We start from the raw sequence: 21,752 nt of genomic DNA, 5'->3' as shown, positions 1-21,752 counted from the left end.
GCCAAATGATCTGAAACCGCATCCTTTTAAAAAAACAGAAATATGAATCATTTCCTTCCATCATGTTTGATACAAGTAGTTCAATGATGATCACGTGACCATATTTAAAGTTCATACGTACTGTAACAACATAGCAATTTACTAAAAAAAAACATAATTATACATGCATGATTTATTTTCCAGTCAATTCGTCCGAAAAAGACAAGACAGATTTTATGAATGAACTCTCCATTTTGAAGAAAGTCGGATCTCATCCAAATGTAGTCTGTCTGGTGGGCTCGTGCAATATTGGAGGTAAATCACTTAATTTTAATTAAAGATATGTCGCTTGGTAAGACATAGCCTTCTATATGGTGAACAATCAAAATATTTCCATGGACTAAAATTCAAATTTTCAGTTTTTTATTCCCGCAAGCTAAACTGATAAGTCGGTTTCTTTCTTCGTCGTGGAAGGGAAAAGACTAACCAAAAATCATACACGCAATGAATGCATTGTTTGCTATGTCCACATAGCAAACAAGGCCTTCCTATTCCAATATAATTGTGTGATTGGTAATTAAAAAATAAGAAGCTTTTTAAACTGAAACAAGTCAATTCGTTATGTATTATATAGTAGTGTAAAATATTTATTATAATATTTTTCTGTAATAGGAACTTTGTATGTTGCTATGGAGTACTGTTATCATGGCGATTTAAGAACTCATCTTAGAAACCACCGGAAGAGGAAACCCAAGTTATACTCGAACGTTCAGAACTCAGATCCCCTTTCTTACTCAGCTATGCTGAAGTTTGCCTTAGATGTCGCAAGCGGAATGTCACATTTAGCTGATCGACAGGTGCGTGTGTTCTTGGATTTTAAAGTAAAATACGAGCCGTGTCACGACAAAACCAACATAATGGGTTTGCGACCAGCATGGATCCAGATCAGACTGCGCATCCGCGCATTCTGATCAGGATCCATGCTGTTCGCTATCAGTTTCTCTACTTGTAATAGAGTGGTTAGCGAACAGCATGGATCATGATCAGACTGCGCGGATGCGCAGGCTGGTCTGGATCCATGCTGGTCGCAAACCCATTATGTTGGTTTTGTCGTGACGCGGCTCATATATATTCAGTCTAAGATATTAAAAGAAACAACAAAAATAAACTTTGAACAAAATCATATTCACTATATATAATAGCACCGAAACACAGTGCTAGTTTTCGGGTTTTCGGCCGTTACAAAGTTCACCACGTGACTGATGTTAAAACTACGGTGTCCCAATCGGGACATCTTACAATGGCAATAAAGGGACACCGTACAAAACCGCGTTTCGGTACAGTGAAATCACAGACACTTGGGGGTTTGGAGCTCAAAACGCTTTTAAAATCCAAATAAAATGCATATTTGTCAATCCCAGCACATGTACTGATCATATATATCAAAAAAACTTAATATAAGCCGTTTTGAAAAAATTTCATATTTCAACATCTATAATAATACACTTGGGGTTTGGAGCTCAAAACGCCTTTTAAATCCAAATAAAATGCATATTTGTCAATCCCAGCACATGTACTGATCATATATATGAAAAAAAATTAATATAAGCCGTTTTGAAAAAAAATCATATTTCAACATCTATAATAATATAGTTGTTGAAATATGATTTTTTTTCAAAACGGCTTATATTAAGTTTTTTTGATATATATGATCAGTACATGTCCTGGGATTGACAAATATGCATTTTATTTGGATTTTAAAGGCGTTTTGAGCTCCAAACCCCAAGTGTCTGTGAGTGAAATATGTAAGATTGCTTACTATTATAACTACCTAGCTATTTCTTGACTTGATTAAGTTCCTTAGAAAAACTTTGACTGCTGAACATTCTTTTTAAACTAATGCAGAATGTATTTCTGAACAAATGTCTTATCAAGTAGGGATGTAAACGAGCATTCGAAAGCATTTTGAGTATTCGAATGTTCGTTTTAATTCATAGTTATAGTGTGAAAATTGTCGTTTCTATTTTGAAATATTAATTATCTAAGGTCTATCGCTAAACAATGTATGGCTATAATTTGATACAGCTTGACATACATATAACACCTAGACAATCAGGGTGAGCAGCAATTAACCCCATTTGATCCCCCTATCTTTTACTATTCTAGATAATTCATCGAGATCTCGCTGCCAGGAATGTTTTATTGGATGACAATTTCGTGGCTAAAGTAGCCGATTTTGGACTTTCGAAAAATGATGATACTTATGTTAAAACATCAAGGGTAAGTCAAGTTCTTGAGCACAAAGGTCGGGAACTCTATCACGCATAAGTTGTGTGGTAAATTGAAGAATAAGTTGAAGGAAATAAGCCATTGTAAAATAAAGGATAGCTTTAATTATAACAACAGTTGAGGTCATTGACATCAGACAGGCAGTCTTATCTTTACATGATACACTGTCATGAAACTTATAAACTCCTCATTTAGTCTATTGCTTTGTTCTAACTATGGGTACACATTATTTTTCTTCAAAGCTGCGCGTCTTCAAAAGATTAAAAATAGATTTTGTTTTTAAATGTGTAATTGTAAGTATAACACTTAAATTTAAATAGAAATGAAATGAATATGGAGACAGGCTGATTCAATGATAAAAGGCACATAAAAAAGATATAGGTTTACCAATACAGGAAGAAGAAAAAATGACTTATTGACCCTGTTTTAATTGGAAAAGGAACTAAAGAAAATAATATCAAGTTTGCGAAAAGATATTGCAAGTATGAGTCAATGGCTCAATGGTTCTTAAAATATGAACATTAAGTTAAAGGTCCATTGTGACGGAAAAGGCTATTATTTCAAGTTAAAGGAACATTGTGCCGGAAAAGGTTATTATTTCAAGTTTAAGGCCCGTTGTGCCGGGAAAAGACTATTATTTCAAGTTGAAGGCCTATTGTGCCAGAAAATGCTATTATTTTCATTTAACAAAAGCTTTTGAATTAAGATGTCCTGTTACAATTTCTGAAAAATCACAATTGCCATATAACTGAACCATCTATTGCTTTCTCTGCTGTTTGGCAATTACTGTATGCTGTTACAGTGGCTTACTGTTTTGAATGGTAGTAAAAATGCCATTTTGTTTACATTTAGCATATACTTCACATTCAGTGCTATTTATTTTCCAGTTATTAGCATAAAATATGTAAACATTATTCAAGCATTATTACTATTAAACATATGTTTATCCCTTTTCAAGTATATTTATACATTTCTGTCGCATAATATGCCTCTAATAGAATGGTCTTATTATATATATGCTGATGAAGACAATGTGTTAGATGTTTGTAAAAAATTATCAACTAACTTCTTCACATCATTATTAATTAAGGAAGCTAAGTGGTACATGTATATGAATATCTTATCATCGTTCTTGTTTCTTTTTTTCAGTCAAAAGTTCCGGTTCGTTGGTTAGCTCTGGAATCTATTTACAGTAACAGATACACCATTCAAAGTGACGTGTATGTATAAATAATTCTTTATCATTTACATTTATGAATAAAGTGAATATTTTAAAACCCTATCATTTTTACCATAATTATATAAACTAATAGAACAGAGTAGTATTTCTTGCTGAATTCACATCCATTGTCATAAAATGCATAATTGGTGTCTTGATCAATTTTTTTTTATTACTATACTGTCATTAATGCAGTACTGTCACACCTGTATTACAAAGACACCAGTCTTTGATGTACTTTGTCAATAGGTGGTGCCATTTTAAAAGGTCATTACTTGCACTATAATGATAAAATATTATTATGACTCTTAGGAATTATTCTGGTCTTATTCGGAGATATTTGATAGTATATGACTGCATGCCTTTGAGGTAATTTATGTGAATTCCTAGTTAAATCTAACATGTTCTGACCAATAGTTTACAAATTTATGACAAATATGTAGCTAAAACCTTTGTGACATATTTTATTTTACGGCATATTTTTCATCTTTATAACATTTTGGACATCATTTTCCACTTTACTTATTGGCATAGTTACCACTTTTTGATATTTCTCCATCTTTTGACTTCACCTATAACTAATAGGCATAGACGCATACATGCCATAACGTCCCGGACGTCCGGGACTGTCCCACACAATAGGTGACTGTCCCGGTGGCGTCCCGGAGATCATTAATGTCCCGGTGGCGTAACGGGGATGATTTATGTCCCGGTAAAAATCAAAACCTGAAATAATCTCTTATGCAGCTAGAAACTACACATTTTTATGCAATTTTATTGTCAAGTTAACTATTCTAGATCTTTCTGACACATTCTTTATTCCACATAACTTTGTTTTCTCTTCAGTTGGTCATTTGGTGTATTATTGTGGGAGATAACAACATTTGGAGGCACGCCATACCATGGTATGGACACTCAACAGTTCTGTGCTCTCCTAAAACAAGGATACAGACTGTGTCGGCCACGGCATTCAGACATGGCACTGTAAGTTTAAATCCTAAAACTTCTCAAATATTAAAGAACTAGCTTAAATAAGCGAAATAAATATTTTAGAAGTATTAGCTTGAAACTTTCTTTTTTACAATTCACACTTGCACATCAAGTTATATTTTACTACAGTTTACATTCTGCGTTAAGACACTTTTTCCACAATAAATTACACTTTCACATTAAACTACATTTTCCTACTGTTTAAAGTGCCACGTCAAAACGCCTTTTCTCTACAGTTAATACTTACATCCTACAATTTTCAATTACATGTACATTAATTAACATTTTTTCATATTTTACAGTCACACGTTGTTTTTTTTTATATTAGTACAGTTTACAGTTTCACATTAACAGCATACAGTTACACATTTTTGTTACATCATATATTACAGATACACTATGAAGTTACATTATTATTACAGATACACTATGATGTTACATTATTTATTACAGATACACTATGATGTTACATCATTTATTACAGATACACTGTGATGTTACAATATTTATTACAGATACAATATGATGTTACAATTATTATTGCAGATACACTATGACTTTTACAATATTTATTACAGATACACTATGATGTTACAATGTTGGCAAGAAGAACCAGATGCACGACCAGAATTTAGTGATCTACAATCAAGATTACAATGTTTGGTAGATGATACTCAGGTAACTTAATTTCACCTTAAATTAACTTTGGCATTGTTATGTTTTAAATCCTTTTGTGTAGTTTGTTACTTTTTTAATCCTTTTGAGTAGTTTGTTTCTTGTGCAGTTTGTTTCTTTTCAAATCCTTTTGTGTACTTTGTCACTTTTTTAATCCTTTTGTGTAGTTTGTTACCTTTTTAAATCATTTTGTGTACTTTGTTAATTTTCTAATCCTTTTGTGTAGTTTTGTTACTTTTGTAATCCTTTTGTGTAGTTTGTTTCTCTTTAAATCCTATATTGTGTAGTTTGTTATTCTTTAAATCCTTTTGAAGAGTTTATTTGTTTAATTTTTTAACACTTTTTCCTGTTTCTTTCGCAAATTTTCTAATAAAAGGTTTTATATATGTTATATTTTATCCTCTGGGTAGTTTCGCCTAGTGACTGTATATATGTTTGTGATATGCTCCTCATAAAAATAAGTTGTTAATTTTTTGCATTTTTAGATTTACATCAATATTGACGATGAAATGGGCTACACAAACATGGAAGGGGAATAATGATTGTAAACACATATGCATACATATATCAACAAAATCCTACATAGAGACTGCATAGTGTACCCTTCTACACAACCTGATATCACGTGATCATGATTATGTTGTGATGTCGTCTGCAGTTCCCAAAACGGAAAAAGAAACTGAACATAATGTCAGCGCATTTTAATCATCATTCTTTGGCAAGATTTGATTTTTCATCAGTTATGAATGAAGTTATTTAATGACCATGTTGTCATGATAAACCATGTTGTCATGATAAACCATGTTGTCATGATAAAACCATGTTGTCATGATAAACCATGTTGTCATGATAAAACCATGTTGTCATGATAAAACCATGTTGCCATGATAAAACCATGTTGTCATGATAAACCAAGTTGTCATGATAAACCATGTTAATTGTCATGATAAACCATGTTGTCTTGATAAACCATATGGTCATGATAAACCATATTGTCATGATAAAACCATGGTGAAAGAGCTTTCCATCATTTTGATTATTCACAATTAATTTTCCATACAATATTTGTGAAGATACAGCAATTCTTTTATAGAATGAATGGGTACAAAAATTTGGAGACAAATTAAAGTTGTTTCTTTTGTAAAATATCAAGCTGGTCTTGTGTTGTTCTGTATATATTTGTTTCAACCTTAAACTTGCTGAACCTTTGTAATGAACATGCCCGGATTGAGTTTGGAACAGTTCATTCAAACATAAAGGGATTTCACCATCAGGATAATTATGTAAATTGAGTTTTATACCAACAGTATAGGAAATAGTGAGACTGCATGGATGTGAGGACTGGGGTTGCTCTATACTTGTGGTACAGGGTTGTCATTTTTTGGTTCCAGCGATTGTTAAGGGTTATTATTTGTACATAAGAAAAGTCTTGCCATGTAAATCTTGCATAGTATATTTATATATAGTGTAAATAATTTCAAGCGTTATTATATATACAGATTGTATTCATTTTGCGAGTTTATTTTGAAATAAATACCACTGAAAACAGCATTGTGTTTTATTATTGTTTTATTACCAAAATGTGCAATAAATAAATATCTTGTTTGACATAAATGTTAAAATATTATATCTTACACTGTCAACATTACACAGAAATTTTAGCATATTATTTTTCCTACACTGTTGACATTACACAGAGAGTGTAAACATAATAAGAATATAAGCAAAGCTATAATAACGACACAATAAACATCTTTGATGAAAATAAACATAATAAGCTATATTTATGTTTAAAGTGGTTGTATTATGATTGGTGAATTTAGCAAGAAGGCCATCATGCTTTAAAACTACTCAACAAAAATAAAATTTAATTAACAGAAAGTGATTTAACTCTGCTACCAAAACAGTGCAAGACTCGTTAAGACACATAAGTCATAAATATGGACGGAATAATTAGTGAATTTTTTTTCTACGCAATTTTAAAATTCTAACAATACTCACTAAATAATTGAAAACAAATCTAAATTCAGCTCATATAATATTTGATAGATACTAATAGTAACTAATATCAATTAAACACTGAAAATTGTGAAAAATAAAATTCTATTTATTTTTTCTAATGCCCAAGAGCATAAATGCATTGACTAAGTTTTGTGAAGGGCAATAACTCTTACTCAGATGAATTGTATGTTACTTATGTGCCAGGCCCTGATATTGATAATTTCTATAAAGTTTCATAAAAATAAAGAAGGTATGTTGAGATATAAGCTGGAAAACTGACAAAAATGTTCACAGATAACAAGGTAACACCAAATTCACAATATTCTATATAACAACAAGGTTATATGGATGGTTGATGTATAATCGTTGTTGTTGTTTGTCTAATACTGATCTATATACACTCTTAACTGACCTATAATTATACACTGATAATTATAACTTGCTATATGTAGGAATATAACATGTCTGTGCTACCACTTTACAGCTTTGGCCCATTATAAATGACCTCAAGTTAATAATTAAGATAAAAACTTTAAAATACTTAATACTGTATAGCAGGCTGCGTGTTCACAAAGATTTAAGGATCAAGATCAAATTTAAAAACTCAAATATTCTCCATTATTTATCCTCATAGATTAAAAATTCAATATTTACTTGATAAAACTGGACCTGAAATAGACTGTTAATGAAATTTTAAAATAAATTCATTATTTTTACAAGAAACAGGCATTTTAAAGTTGATTGATCCTAAAATTGATCCTCATTTTGATCCAATTATTTTTGTATTTGTTTCATTATTTGTTGACTTTATCCCAATATAGGTTGGTTTCTTTGCAAATAAGCAATTATATGTACCATTTAATTCTAGCATAATACGATCAGTTTTAGTTTTAGTAAACATAAGAAATAAAATCAGGATCATTTGATCTTGATCTTGAAATTTTCTTTGTGAACACAGGGCCAGGGGTTTTTTTGCTACCCACTTAAGTAATATTTATTTGACACTGTGATACCTAACTATAAATGGATCAATAATATATTTGACATATCCGAAAATAATCTAATAATATAATATACAGTTTTGAGTTGAGAGTGAAACCATTTAAAAAATTCAATGATAAGAATACAATGTATATAGAATACAAAATTCTACAGGTTTTTTTTCTGAATAGATCAAAGGTTATACATGAAGTGGGTTATGATAAGTAATGAAAATGCCAACTATTTTAAGTCAGAATGAATCCAGGAAGTAATGAAAAATAATACAAATGTAAAAAAACCTGTGTATTATGAAATTTTAATGTGGGGGTGTGGTGGTGTGGTGATAAGGGGTGTGGTGATAAGGTTAATTACAGAGATACAGGTGCCAGAGCTTGGACCTTGTCATATATAAGAGATGATGAGGAATAACATTATCAAGTTTAAACTAAAACCTAAGAAATCAAAATACATGCACCAAATATATGAAAGCTAATGCTGACTATATTGTGCATAGGAACTTCTTCATACATGTATACAATGTACTTCATCTATGTTTCTAGAAAATTATGATGAAATACGATATAATAAACAAGAATATTGGTACCATGTATTCTCCAAGATACTTAGCTAGATGATGACCTAATTACCCATGTACCATTAAAAGTAGAAAAATCTATTTTCAGCTTCAGTGACCTTGACCCAATTTACCTTAAGATTTGACCCAATTAAGCTGAAGGTATGACCAAATTAACCTGCAGCTTTGACCCAATTAACCTTAACATATAAGTCAAATTAATTAAGGTGCTATGAGAAAGATGATGTATGGAATGAATGATGTTGAAACCATAATATTGTCCCCTTAGTGCAGTAACAGGTTAGATCATTTTACATTAAACAGGAGTTAACCTGTTACTGCACTAAGGTGACAATATATATGCTTCAACAGCAATCATTTGGACAGCATTAAAACAATTAACATGACTAGGTTACTAACAATACAAAACATAAAATTTGATTAAAAGAATACATAATAGTAAATCCTCATAGCTTGTAAATTATGACACAATATTATATTTTCATAATTTTAACAACAATCTTGAAGGTAATAGATCATAACAAATTTATAATTCGTAAATTTTCTATCAGTTTTGATAAAAATATGAATTTATGATTAAAACATTTACTATCACAGTACATAAATAAATTTAATTTACAACAAATACTTGACAGTGTTAGAACTTTACTCAGAAGGTTATATTCGTGATGGCCGGTGCATTATAAAAATACAAGGGGTGTAAAGTATATATTATTCATTGGGTAATATCAAATAATGGATGACCACATTTTAGCTTTGTTACTGTGTTATCACCTATTTAAAAGTGGTTTGTCCATCCTTCACAAAAACTGTTACTCATGCTGAAATGGCTGCCATTCCAGGGCTGTGTTTCATACAAAGTTCTCAGTGCATCCTCAGTCCGATGACATAAAACCAACTTTAGGACTAATTGAAGACTGTTTCAATAAACATTTTTATCTTAAGTCAAATATTGTTGACTGTAAATAAAAATCAAGATATACAATGACAGACCATTTTACTGGCAATGTAAATGCCCAATGGGCAATGCCCATTAGCATTGTGATTCAGAAATTAAAAGAGTCATAACATAGGAGTCCATTTATGTAAGGATATTTTCTTTGAAATGCAAAACAGAAATTTAAACTTTATTTTGAGGTTTTAATTTGTTAAATAAAAATGCCCAAAGTGTTAAAATATCATCATTTTTTTTTACTAAAGCTGGCCACCTCTTAAGTGCAAAATTTCAAGAACGAATTAACAGCAGATTGACTTTTTCCCCTTATTTAATAAATAAAATGAAAGCACGATTCTATTCCAACAACATGAGCTATGGGTAGGACAGTGTCTTAACTATTCTCAATGTTTGATTGTAAAGCAAGACCCTGGATATTGTAGAATTTTCTAAGTTCAAAAAGGGTCATAATTCTGGCAAAATCCAGGTTAGAGTTATGGGCCTTATATATTGGCTTCTTATTATGCTCTTAGATTAGAATGTGAAGTTTCAACTCACATCCTACGGTAGTTTTGGTGACACCAACTTGCATGTAAAATCTTAACCAAAGTGTTACACAGATGCCTTGAAGAGTACGATAGCTTTCGCTATTCTTCGAAAAGTAGAGCTAAAAATAATGCAATAATTGACTTTTAACTATCAAATGATAATGATCTTATCACAAAAATTACAGCTAATAAAATAAATCATTAGCAGAGATGGAATTCATTAAACATATCAAAAATATAACAAAAACACAACCACAATAAAAACAGCTTTTTTCAGAGATCTAAATTTGAACTATATCAAAATAAAATGTTATAAAGAGAGAACTGGAAATACAGTCTTGTAGATTGAGCTTTATACCTGTGGTCTATCATAGGTATGTTTGATTATTAATACATCACTTGCTATAGTTCAACACTGGTTCCCTGTCTCAGATTTTACAACATCTTAAACCCTTTGAGATAAATTTCTAAATGCTATAAATGTTTTCCAGCTTGACAATTAATTGCTATCTACAGCTGACAATAACATGTGTTCCTACACGACCTTCGGGAAAATGAGTGTGGAAAAAACTGGCACAATCTTTATATCCACTCTGCGTTAAATATAGTCCAAGTTGTTTCTGCAGGGGACTGAAGTATACCAGATGAGAGGGCCAAGGTCGCGAGGTCATGCCGTACTCCTTCTTTAACCAGCCTACAGGATCGTTGAAAAAGATTTCTCCTGAGTCTGTGTAGTTTTCTTTGCGTTCCAAGTTCGGTTCACACGTTATAAAGTTCATGCTGATATTTCGATGTATATAACTGGAAAAAGGTAAAATAAAGAAGAGTTAGATTTATTGATATGTCCAGAAGTAATCTGTTATTTATTTTCACTTTAAACTTAAACATTTATTACAGACGGACACAAAATATGTTTGTGAAACCCAAATGCTGTTTCAACAAATCTGTTGAAGGGAAATTTCCTGAATTTGTACAATCGTTTACTTGACCTTGAAGGTCGGTCATTTTTGGGTCAGGGACATAATTTCAATAATTCTTAACTAAAACTCTCCGTTCAAGGTATAAACAGGCAAGCACCAGAAATTCCCTTTTACCCACAAATTTTGCTATTAACAATACTCAATTTTGCTGTAGTTCTGTCTTTTGACATCTTACGTAATTTCAAAAATTATTTAACTAGGGAAACTCAGACTTTTGCTTGGAAAAATGGAGAAAAAACCCACTGAAAGTTCATCATTTAAACATAAACATTCTATCAAATGGTGGTCAGGTCATGGGTAACTGATTCAAAGATTGCAACCCATAACCTCTCAGCCATGGAGTATATTTATGATGTAACATTACCTGTAATATGGGGTGGAATATTTATAATGTAACATTACCTGTAATATGGGGTGGAATATTTATAATGTAACATTACCTGTAATATGGGGTGGAATATTTATAATGTAACATTACCTGTAATATGGGGTGGAATATTTATAATGTAACATTACCTGTAATATGGGGTGGAATATTTATAATGTAGCATTACCTGTAATATGGGGTGGAATGTTTATAATGTAACATTACCTGTAATATGGGGTGGAATATTTATAATGTAACATTACCTGTAATATGGGGTGGAATATTTAAAATGTAACATTACCTGTAATATGGGGTGGGATATTTATAATGTAACATTACCTGTAATATGGGGTGGAATATTTATAATGTAACATTACCTGTAATATGGGGTGGAATGACATGGCATCAGAAACATCACGTCTACATTTCTCTCTAGACTAGCATCATGTATATACTTCATTACAAGTATCGTCCCTCGCTGATGAATCAAACTAAAATACATTGCTGCTGGAATGTTAGTCACAAGTAAAATCAAAACAAATATCTTTGCTTTTGATAAATTATTTTTATGTGTCTCTCGTTGCCTTTTTTCCATTTCTGCGACAATTTCATTGGTCGACAGATCTCTTTTTTTAACATCTTCAGTTACTTTTGGATCGGCATTATCATTATTATCGTTGGCACTGTTTTCACTATCTTTGTCTTTCACAGTATCAGCTTCACTGCTAATTCCACTAGTCTCAGTTGATGCTAAACTCTGTTCCGACGAAATTTCGGTTCCCGTACTCCCACTCTCGTCTCCAATACTAAGCAAACTCTCCTGGGAGCCGCGAGTATTTTCGTTCTTCAAAGAGGCACGAGCTTGCTTTATCTGCCGTTTTTTCAGTTTAGGTTTTCGACAGAGAGAATTAAAATAAATACCACAGTAGTGAAATGAGAGCGGCAGAATTGGCATCAAAAATCGGAACTCCTTGTGCGACAGAAGACTGAAAATATTATACAAAAATAATTAAACTGTAAAATTATTAATACATTGTAAACATAAGCTCAGTGAGCATTGCATCAAGAACATTTGGTGATATTGCTTGAAAAAAATTTGGTGATTGGAATTTGACAAAATATGAAATTTTGGTTATTGATTCAGGAACATATTCCAGGCTCCTATGGCCGGGTGGTTAAGTTCGCTGACTTCAAACTTCTTGCCCCTCAAACCAGTGTGTTTGTATTTAGCCTAAGACTCTGGATTCTTTCAGGAAGGTATGGCAGCTATCCAGCTAAGTTGGGGAATGTTGGTGGTTCTACTTTGGTTGCGCTCCCTCATATCTGTGACAACATAATCAATTTACATTAAAATACAAGCAAAATGGATTATCAAATTTCTTGTAAAGTTTAAAAGTTAATAAAAATAAATCTTTTTATACCTGTATATAATCACTGTCCAGATTATCACAAATAAAGGGACTTTATTCTTTGACCGCCATGCCCCTACCACAAACGGAAATATATGAGTTGCCATGATTACAGGATATCCCTGAGTAAAGTACCAGTGCCAGGGGTGTGTCCCATAGAAAGCTCCGCCCCCACTGAACACATTAAATACTAGAAAGTTGTATTGCACGCATGTCCATTCACCATAAAATATTCTATCTATAGTAGCAGACAATCCAAGGGAACAAACTCTGAAAAATAAATCAAACTGTATTAACTCCCTTTATACAGTATGGTTTTAATGGAAGTGAAGTGGACAATTACTATCAAACAATAGTGGCTGTTCGTAACATAATGGCACTTATGTTAGGTCATAAATTATAACACTGACAATTAAATCTTGATTGTCATGAAAGGTAAAGGGAAGTTCAAAAATTAAGAGCTATACAACACAGGAAAATAAAAAGAAAATTGAGGTAATTGTATTTTCTAGATCACGATTTCTGTCTTGACTTTCATATGAAGTGCATTGATATTTAAATCACTATCAAACATGATCTTTACAGAATATCTTATATACTTTATGTGCATTTATCATCATGTTCTCTGGGGTTTTATGCAACATTCCATTTTTACAAAACAAGAAAAATCAAATACTAGATACGATGAACATCTGCGCAGTCTGATCAGGATCCATGCTGTTTGCTGTTGGTTTCTCTACTTGAAATAGGGTTTGTAAGCAAACAGCATGGATCCTGATCAGACTGCGCGGATGCGCAGGCTGGTCTGGATCCATGCTGGTCGCAAACCCACTATGTTGGTTTTGTCGTAACGCGGGTCATATTATTTAAAAACCTGGGACAGAAAGATAAAAACATGTGAAAGTGTACATACCCAACTAATATATAACTTTTTACAGTTTTAAACAGTTGGTGTTTGTTATTCTGTAAATGCCAGGAACAAAGTAAAACCCAGATGACAGCTGCCGTGGGTCGTACAATTATCGACAAAGCAGCAAGGCTTAAAAATTTCCGCACTGACTGACTGAAATTAGCAACAACAAAAAACAATAAAGTATTATAAATCTTATAGTCTTAAATGTCATTATTTATACAGAATGAAATGGAAATAACAAGATAACTATTACAATAGGATACAAACTCTTACTGTTGGAATTCAAGATACATTATCAAGATAATATCATAATCAATTATCATATAACATTTCCAGCATAATGAATATTATAACACTGTTTGTAACATTGCTTTTCATTGGATAATCATTAACTTTATATATTTTAATATACAGTTGCTGTTAATTTATGAAGAAATCACATTTTTTCTCTGAAAAAAGGTAATTAGCTGTATTATACATTTGCTATAGATTCCTTACAGGTTGTATGGCCATATATATAAAAGTTTATTTTCAATATAAAACTAACAACCATTTATAAAGGCCATATAACCTGTCAAAAATCCTCATAACTAATAATAATTATATACATGTATATATCATGTAAACTCTCTATTAACCCTTAACCTGCTTAATCTGTGTAATGGACTTGCTTTTGTTTAAAATTGGAACAGTCCATTCACAATTAAATGGATATCAAATAGGATTATAATACAAACATTCAGCTACCAACGATTTCAAGCCTGATCAGACTGCATGGACGCGCAGACTGGCCGGCTCTATACTGGTAGCAAAGGCTTGTCCATTGTTAAACACCTTACCTAAGCAAAAATGCTTTCTTTTAGGTAATAAATACCAACAACTAACAGATTATCTGCTCACTTTTTTACAAGAAATTGGGTATCAACTACTGGTGAAGGAAAAGTATAACTGCCCCTCTATGAAGACACCATTTACTTACTTTTAATCTAGCTATAGAGGTTTGATTTTATAATCTAAGATCGACTAAGGAAAAGTAATTCACTGTAACATCAACCACTAGACATTTTGGGTTCCAAAATCACCATTGTGATAGGCTAGCCAATTAATGAAGCCAAACTCAACCACTATGCCAATTAGGCTCTGTGATTAAGTTGGTTTAAAATGACACTTTTGATTAAAGCTTTACCTAGAGTAATTTTGTTTTCCAGGCCATGGAAAATAGAAAAGTGCGGCAGTAATAAGTGCAGTTTCTGTACTATTTGTAAGTGTTCTAGTTGAGCAATACAGCATAAACCAGTTAACAGTTTGACACAGCAGCGTCCATTGTGCCGTAGCTCTGTCGCATAGCAACCAGGAGAATTTATAAAGGTAAAGGTCGCCTATAGCAGCTATAACACCCTGAATCAGCCTTGGTAACTTGATCTGTAATTAAATACATGTACATTAATAAATAAAGACAGATTTGCATTGAAGACAGTTCAGAAATGTTTTAATAATTCTACTCCAGCTTGTGCAAAGTGCAATGGGACATTTGCTTCAATATGTAACAGCAGACATGGACAGTAACCTACATTTACCACTATCATCCATGCAAAGTACATGTGATGTATGCAACAATGTCAATTTCAATGTTTAATGGGTCCTATCAGTTTTCTTTTTTTCTAAGTAACATATACTGATATAGAACACTATGATTTTATCTTACTTATTTTGCTGTCTAAAATAAAATCCATTTAAGCAGTTCAGATATTTTCCAATATAGTTTCGGATAATGATATCAATTGATCTAACACCATTTGTCCTCCAGCATTGTTTCAAATAGTTCATAGTAAGTTTGCAGTTATTCATGAAATCACACACTGGTTCACATTAAGGATCAAGGTTTGGTTATTATCGAACATCACATGATTGACATACAATCTAACTAAAGTAAAACCCAAACAAAATGTGTGTACATTATACAGCTGACTGATAAAGGTAGAATATAGGTAAAATCAATTCCAGTAATTTATCCACTTACCAACAAAAGTCTGTTGTCAAGTCCAAATAAAGCCAGCAGTTTATAAAATACAGCAAATACTGATGGATACAGGTAACCTCGTAAACCATGCTTCCATTCCCATGTTAAATATCCATAACTGAAGATCACAAAAATGTATATTTAAAGAAACACAGTACTAAGTATTAGTAAAATTATCTACAGTGACATAATATAGCATAATAATGTACATCATAATAATGCATCAATATCTAATATCATTTACAGTTATTTTATGTCATAAAAAAAAATCTTACATACTGATAAAACAAAGCTGAGGAAAAAGATCAAACATTTACCCGAACACCATATTATGACTAACTTCAACAGACTGCCAGTATTCATCTGGAACAAAACTAGTTTGTATAAGAAGAGAATTAACCAAGCGTAGTGATATCAATGACAATAGCAGGGTTTTCTCCGACGACATAATCTTTTTTATCACAGATGGACCAAGAACTTCATCATCAAACAAATAACCCTCGTCTTCTTCAATGAACTCATTAATCTCCTCTAATGGAGTCGGTGACGACGGTCTACTGTTTTTAAATTTCTCAAAGTCACTTTTGTTTCTTGCCCTCCTTCTACGAATTGTGGCTGTCCCTTTTGCATCCCTTGTCATTCTCTGAAATATCAAAATCACATACTATTACACAGCTCTCTGAACATATGATGGTTAAAAATTTCTTTATTCACTTATTCAAATTATTATTTCAGGTTTGTCCTGCTTATGTGGGCATCCCATGTAAGGTTTTTTGATGCCTCCGCACCTAGGTATTTAGCTGAGGTAACTGATTCTAATTGGACTCCACGAAGATAGTACTTATTGTGTTGGGATAGGATGTTTCCTTTTTGTGACATGGATAACTTGACACTTAGAGGGGTTGAATTCCATATCCCACTCCAACTCCAACTTTTATAACCAATTTACGTCATTTTCTCGAGGGTGACTGATTGGTTTGCAGATGTCAGAACAATGTATACTGCAGTATCGTCTGCAAACAAGTGTACCTGGGAATTTATGTTTTGTGGGAAGTAACTTACATAGATGAGAAACAAGAAGGGTCCTAGAACTGAGCCTTGGGGTGGGGGGGCACCAAAATACAGGGACCACGAAGCGAGCCGGGGCTTTGGCTTGCCCAGCTATAGACTACACGGAAACAGGACATTTCGGCCCCAAACCAAATCAGCCCCAGTAGAAAAATCGGCCCCTGGACGTTTCGGCCCTTTTCCGCGAGACGTTTCGGCCCTACTATATAGTACAGACAATTAATTAAATTAATTAACAACAATTTATTTAATTAAACAATTATGAAACCCTTTAATTCTTTAAATAATTATTTATTATCTTTTGATTTCTTGAACTATTTAGAGATACGTTAATGTTTTTAAAGGTGTAACAAACAATAAAGGCAGGTTAATCCTTAATTTATAAAACATACCACTAAAACTTCTTGATTAAGAAAGTTAATTACAATTATTCCTTAGAAAACATTATTTTTTATCTTAATTAAACTATAGGCCTACGTATTTTTTTCAAGGTATAACTAATTAACTGTTTATAGCTTTATATAAGTAATATCAGAGAAAAACTTCAAAAGATTTAAAAAAAAGGTTTGCTATAATCTTCTGATAATATTTTTAATTTTTATTGTTATTAGATAATGATAGATGCTAGATGTTATAAAAGTGATTGAAAGACTGAAACCAAGTCATAAATGTACCTGCTATATATTTATTAATTAGTTTAATCAAACAATGTTGACAGTGACAAAAGAATTATAGCGAGCTCGCCGAGCTGGCCCGAAGGGCCTGCTCGCAAAGCGAGCTTTACGGTAACGCGAGTACCTGCTAAGTGATGGTTTTGAAAACTTTCGTCCAAAGTACCGAATTGGACACATCGCAACCTTTCAAATTTAAAGATAACGATAAAAACTGAGGAATTCTGACTGAAAACGGATGTGTAGACTGGTCACCCGCGCACGTCTATGGGAACCATAATTGGACAGGGAACCAGAATAACGGAAGCTGTGTATAAAAAATGAAAATCGAGGGCGCCATTTTGTTTGAAATCTGATAAATAAAAACATTTTTTTGTCGAATTTTGTTGTGAAAACTATCTAGAATGAAAGAAAATGGTCTAACTAAGAAAATGAATCCGAACACCAATATCTTTTATTCAGTCGTTAAAGCTGTACAGACGTTTAAAGTATTGTTTACGTGACGTCACAATGTAGCGCCAAACAGCGCGTGCAAAACAAACAAATCAAGTACGCTATTTTAATGTCGCAAACGTTTTAAGTTTTACATTTATTTCACTTTAAATAATCTTTATTTCGCTTGAAAAATTATAGAGTGAAATAAAATAAACATAGTTTTATAAACGTTTTCAAAACTCGTTATTCCTTTCACGACAGGGGCGGAGCCATATTTAACACAGTACGTGTGACGTCACACGCACTCGTCACTGCATTTGAAATAAAAATGAGCGATTATTTCATATAATACTATTTCACGTAAAAAGTACATCAAGCTCGCTTTGAGGCTTTGCCTTTTTCATATTAGATATAATTAAATGTGTTAGATTTTTCAATATCAAGGAAATAATTACAAGTAGCTATTTATTATGAGATACATTTAAACATAAACATTGAAGTTAACATTAATTGCAACATGTATCTAATCGTTGATGGTTTTAGATTTAATCTTTTACGTAAAATATATAAGACGTTTCGTAAATCTTTCAAGGTACTTGGAAATTGGCGTTCCACTTCATGAAAATTGTCATTTATGATTATTATAACCATGAAATTTTAATATACGGGTTTGAAACACAGTACTTATTCTGGGGCCGATTTGGTAAAGGGCCGAAACGTCTGGGGCCGAAACGTCTTGGGCAATTTGGGGCCGATATGTCTTGGGGCCGAAACGTCTCGAAATCAACTACACTAGTCAGTTGGACTAATAGCCCATGTGAATGATTCAAATAAAATGTTTAGAGTTTAATGATGAATAACAGATACAAATTTAAATACACTGACACATGCATATATTCAACAATGCAGATGCTTAAAGTGAAAAAAAAAATTCAACAAAATTTCTGCAACATCAGTTCTCAACAATCAAGATCCAAGCACATGAGAAATAATCAGTATTTTCAACAGTTTTATTAAAGATATTTACCAACTAATTAAAGTATTATTCAAATGAATATGTCATTACCCACGTATAGTTTGGACGACGTCTTAAAAAATCTCTTGCGTGCTAACTTACAACACTCAACAGCTCAAATCAACTCAAGTCAAGAGTAAAATTCTATGGTCCAGTTTCTCCCTTTCTTCATTTCTACAGTCTTCCAATAAAATGACGTATGCTTCACCGTCTGTAACAATACTTGTTGAATCTAGTTCATGCTGAAGCTTGATACCAGGTAGCAATCGATTTATTTTTCAGAAATCAATAATGGTAAACTCTACATACCCGAATCAATCTGTATCCGAAAACGTTATACCGGAGAGTATGCAGGAAAGGGACGTTACTCGGATGTTCTTAATACCACAAAGAGTAAAAAGTACCAAAAATGAAATAAATTCACACACATTTCATTTGGTTTGAGAGTGGTAACTAACTGATATTCAATATACACAAATGTATAACCTTTTTAAGATTGACAGTTTGTTAGAGAGTGGTCACATATCATTTTTTTGCATCCTTATCGCAAAGCAAAATGTTCGAGACTTATATATTTAAAGGCATTACTGTAGGTACCAAAGAAATATCATGAACATTATTCATTTATTACTTATACGTAATATGATGGGTATTTACGATAATCTATTATTCTAAAGTTATAAGTGATTTTATGTTACACTTATTTCATGGTATATACAGTATTATTAAGTCAACCAATCAAATTATTGCTGTGATTATTGAATGATATAAATAAACTGGATTTGGCATTGTTAGTTATAAATATCTGGAAAAAAGTGATCCCTTGGAAGATTTAAAACAGCAAAATTACATGACAATTGCTGACTCTGTTTGATTGAGTCTGTACATAAGGGATAATGAAAAAGTGCTACATCCCTGACGCCCCCTAGCACCGGCTTGAGCGGTACTCAATTCTCAACACTTAGAAGTGCTTGACTCAATGATCCCGAAGGACCAGAAAAAATATAACAACACGTACTGACGTGAAGTACTGGGCAACTTTTTACGGATGCCATACAACACTTGACACCTGCTGTTGTGATGTATAAATATCTGGAAAAAGGTGATCCATTGGAAGCATTATAAACAGCAAAATAGCGTGGAAATTGCAAGACTCGGTTTATAAGCCGTACGGTTACCTGAATAGGCAGGGTGTTGGACTGTGAATTGGGTGGCCCAGGTTCGATTCAAGACGGTGCAGGTTACTTTTGTTGTGATTGATCATGAATTCCTTTCTACCGTCATTCGCACTGTCACATATCTCTGCTCTGGTAAGTACAGAAGCAATCAGTTAACTATGAAGGAAATTATTACTGGTAAACTGTTTGACAGCATGTCCAGGCTCGATGCGGTGGCTGAACTGTGGTAAATTCATTATGGCTTACTGCCGTGATCCGGAGTGAAAATACCAACGCAACCACCACCACGCATTGTTAGTAACATGTTAGACCAAGGATCGATTTCCGGACGATGCATGTCACTTTGTATAACAGGATTGGTAAAGCTACCAGCAACACCATTGTTAGTAAGGTTAGGTACTGCACCTAATTTGGTCAGTATCCCACACTAAACACTAAACTGGACTTAGTCATAATCAAGCGATTATCGTTAACTTAACCAAACTGGATATAAAATATCTAAATTAAATAATCTAAATTACATAATAAAGTCGTTATTGATAAAAGAAATAATATTTGATTGGTATACTTCTTGAATGTGTCAGGAACTTCTTAAATAAGAAAATCATTGATTGAAATTGTACTGGTATATACTTGTTGTTGTTTGGTCCAACATCTTTATATAGCAACATTTATACAAATTTACTCCTCTTGCAATTTTGTGATCGTTTGGTCTCCTAGTAGACCATTGATTCAAATTGAACCTGACCACTATTACAGTTCAATTTCAACTGTAATAAGAGTCCGAACATTACAGTTCACTTTAACAGGAAAAAAACACTTTTCGACAATTTTAATTGATGTTTTGTAAAATACATTAATTGTGTGTAACTTTGACTTTTAATCGTTAGATGATGAAAATTACTAGACCGACTCCAGCCCTAGTAAATCTACCCAAGTCAATAACAAGTACCAGATTAGAATCCTTCCATAATAATCCTAACAAGAATTAGTCTGTTTTGAAGAACCGCGTCCGTTTAAATATGAAACGTTTTAATATGGTCAATATACATTGAACAGGCGAATCATTCATTTATTTGTTATAGCTGCTGCATGTTAAACGTAAAGATTTGATTAACGCAGTTTTAAGAATAGTGTTTTTATATAGATCATAATATCATTTAGTCATTCTCATTGAAAGTCTTCGCGTTCTCTTTTTTTAACAGTTTTACGTTATCGGAAAAAGCGGATTTGACCATTGTAAAAAATAGCTTCAAATCCGCGGTTTACGTTTAAATATTTGGACTAAATATAAGTAAATACATGGTTCCGATTATATAAATGAATATAATACCCACTCGCACATCTTAAAAAAACAATTTGAACGACATAATATGAGTATATGTATATGCAAAAAAACTCTTATAGTCCAAAAAGAATATTGTTTTACTAAAAGTTGCATAAAGGTCATCAAAGGTTGGTGATTTCATAAACTACAAAGCCTTT

The 21,752-nt window shown here is 32.5% G+C and overlaps 2 protein-coding genes across 5 annotated transcripts in view; one reads left to right on the top strand and one right to left on the bottom strand.

Moving 5' to 3' along the window:
- The window catches only part of LOC132728828 (tyrosine-protein kinase receptor Tie-2-like), a 30,819-nt gene extending 24,118 nt beyond the window's left edge, over window positions 1–6,701 (top strand). For both annotated transcript variants that reach the window (XM_060714499.1, XM_060714500.1), the window contains exons 11-17: window positions 184–294; window positions 652–836; window positions 2,146–2,259; window positions 3,418–3,488; window positions 4,334–4,471; window positions 5,056–5,155; window positions 5,638–6,701. In XM_060714499.1, the coding sequence (XP_060570482.1) occupies window positions 184–294; window positions 652–836; window positions 2,146–2,259; window positions 3,418–3,488; window positions 4,334–4,471; window positions 5,056–5,155; window positions 5,638–5,691 (773 nt within the window). In that variant the 3' untranslated portion in view covers window positions 5,692–6,701. The remainder of the gene's footprint in view (window positions 1–183; window positions 295–651; window positions 837–2,145; window positions 2,260–3,417; window positions 3,489–4,333; window positions 4,472–5,055; window positions 5,156–5,637) is intronic.
- A 2,580-nt stretch (window positions 6,702–9,281) lies between these two features.
- LOC132728835 (GPI mannosyltransferase 3-like) lies at window positions 9,282–19,449 on the bottom strand. Of its 3 annotated transcripts, none has more exons than XM_060714516.1 (8): window positions 19,399–19,449; window positions 16,218–16,543; window positions 15,901–16,018; window positions 15,067–15,302; window positions 13,881–14,030; window positions 12,980–13,237; window positions 11,936–12,544; window positions 9,282–11,012 (listed from the first exon to the last, which is right to left on the bottom strand). In XM_060714516.1, exons 2-8 carry the CDS (start codon window positions 16,538–16,540, stop codon window positions 10,718–10,720), a joined length of 1,989 nt encoding a protein of 662 aa, XP_060570499.1. In that variant the 5' UTR covers window positions 16,541–16,543; window positions 19,399–19,449; the 3' UTR covers window positions 9,282–10,717. The 3 variants fall into 3 exon arrangements, with proteins under 3 accessions (XP_060570499.1, XP_060570497.1, XP_060570498.1); XM_060714514.1 differs by having other exon boundaries at window positions 19,141–19,430; XM_060714515.1 differs by having other exon boundaries at window positions 19,192–19,430.
- Between the last annotated feature and the right edge of the window lie 2,303 nt (window positions 19,450–21,752).

This window comes from Ruditapes philippinarum, unplaced genomic scaffold (genome assembly GCF_026571515.1).
Source record: "Ruditapes philippinarum isolate M1 unplaced genomic scaffold, ASM2657151v2 ctg898_1_1_1_1, whole genome shotgun sequence".
NCBI classification, from domain to species: domain Eukaryota; kingdom Metazoa; phylum Mollusca; class Bivalvia; order Venerida; family Veneridae; genus Ruditapes; species Ruditapes philippinarum.
This window is presented reverse-complemented; position numbering and strand designations above follow the sequence as displayed.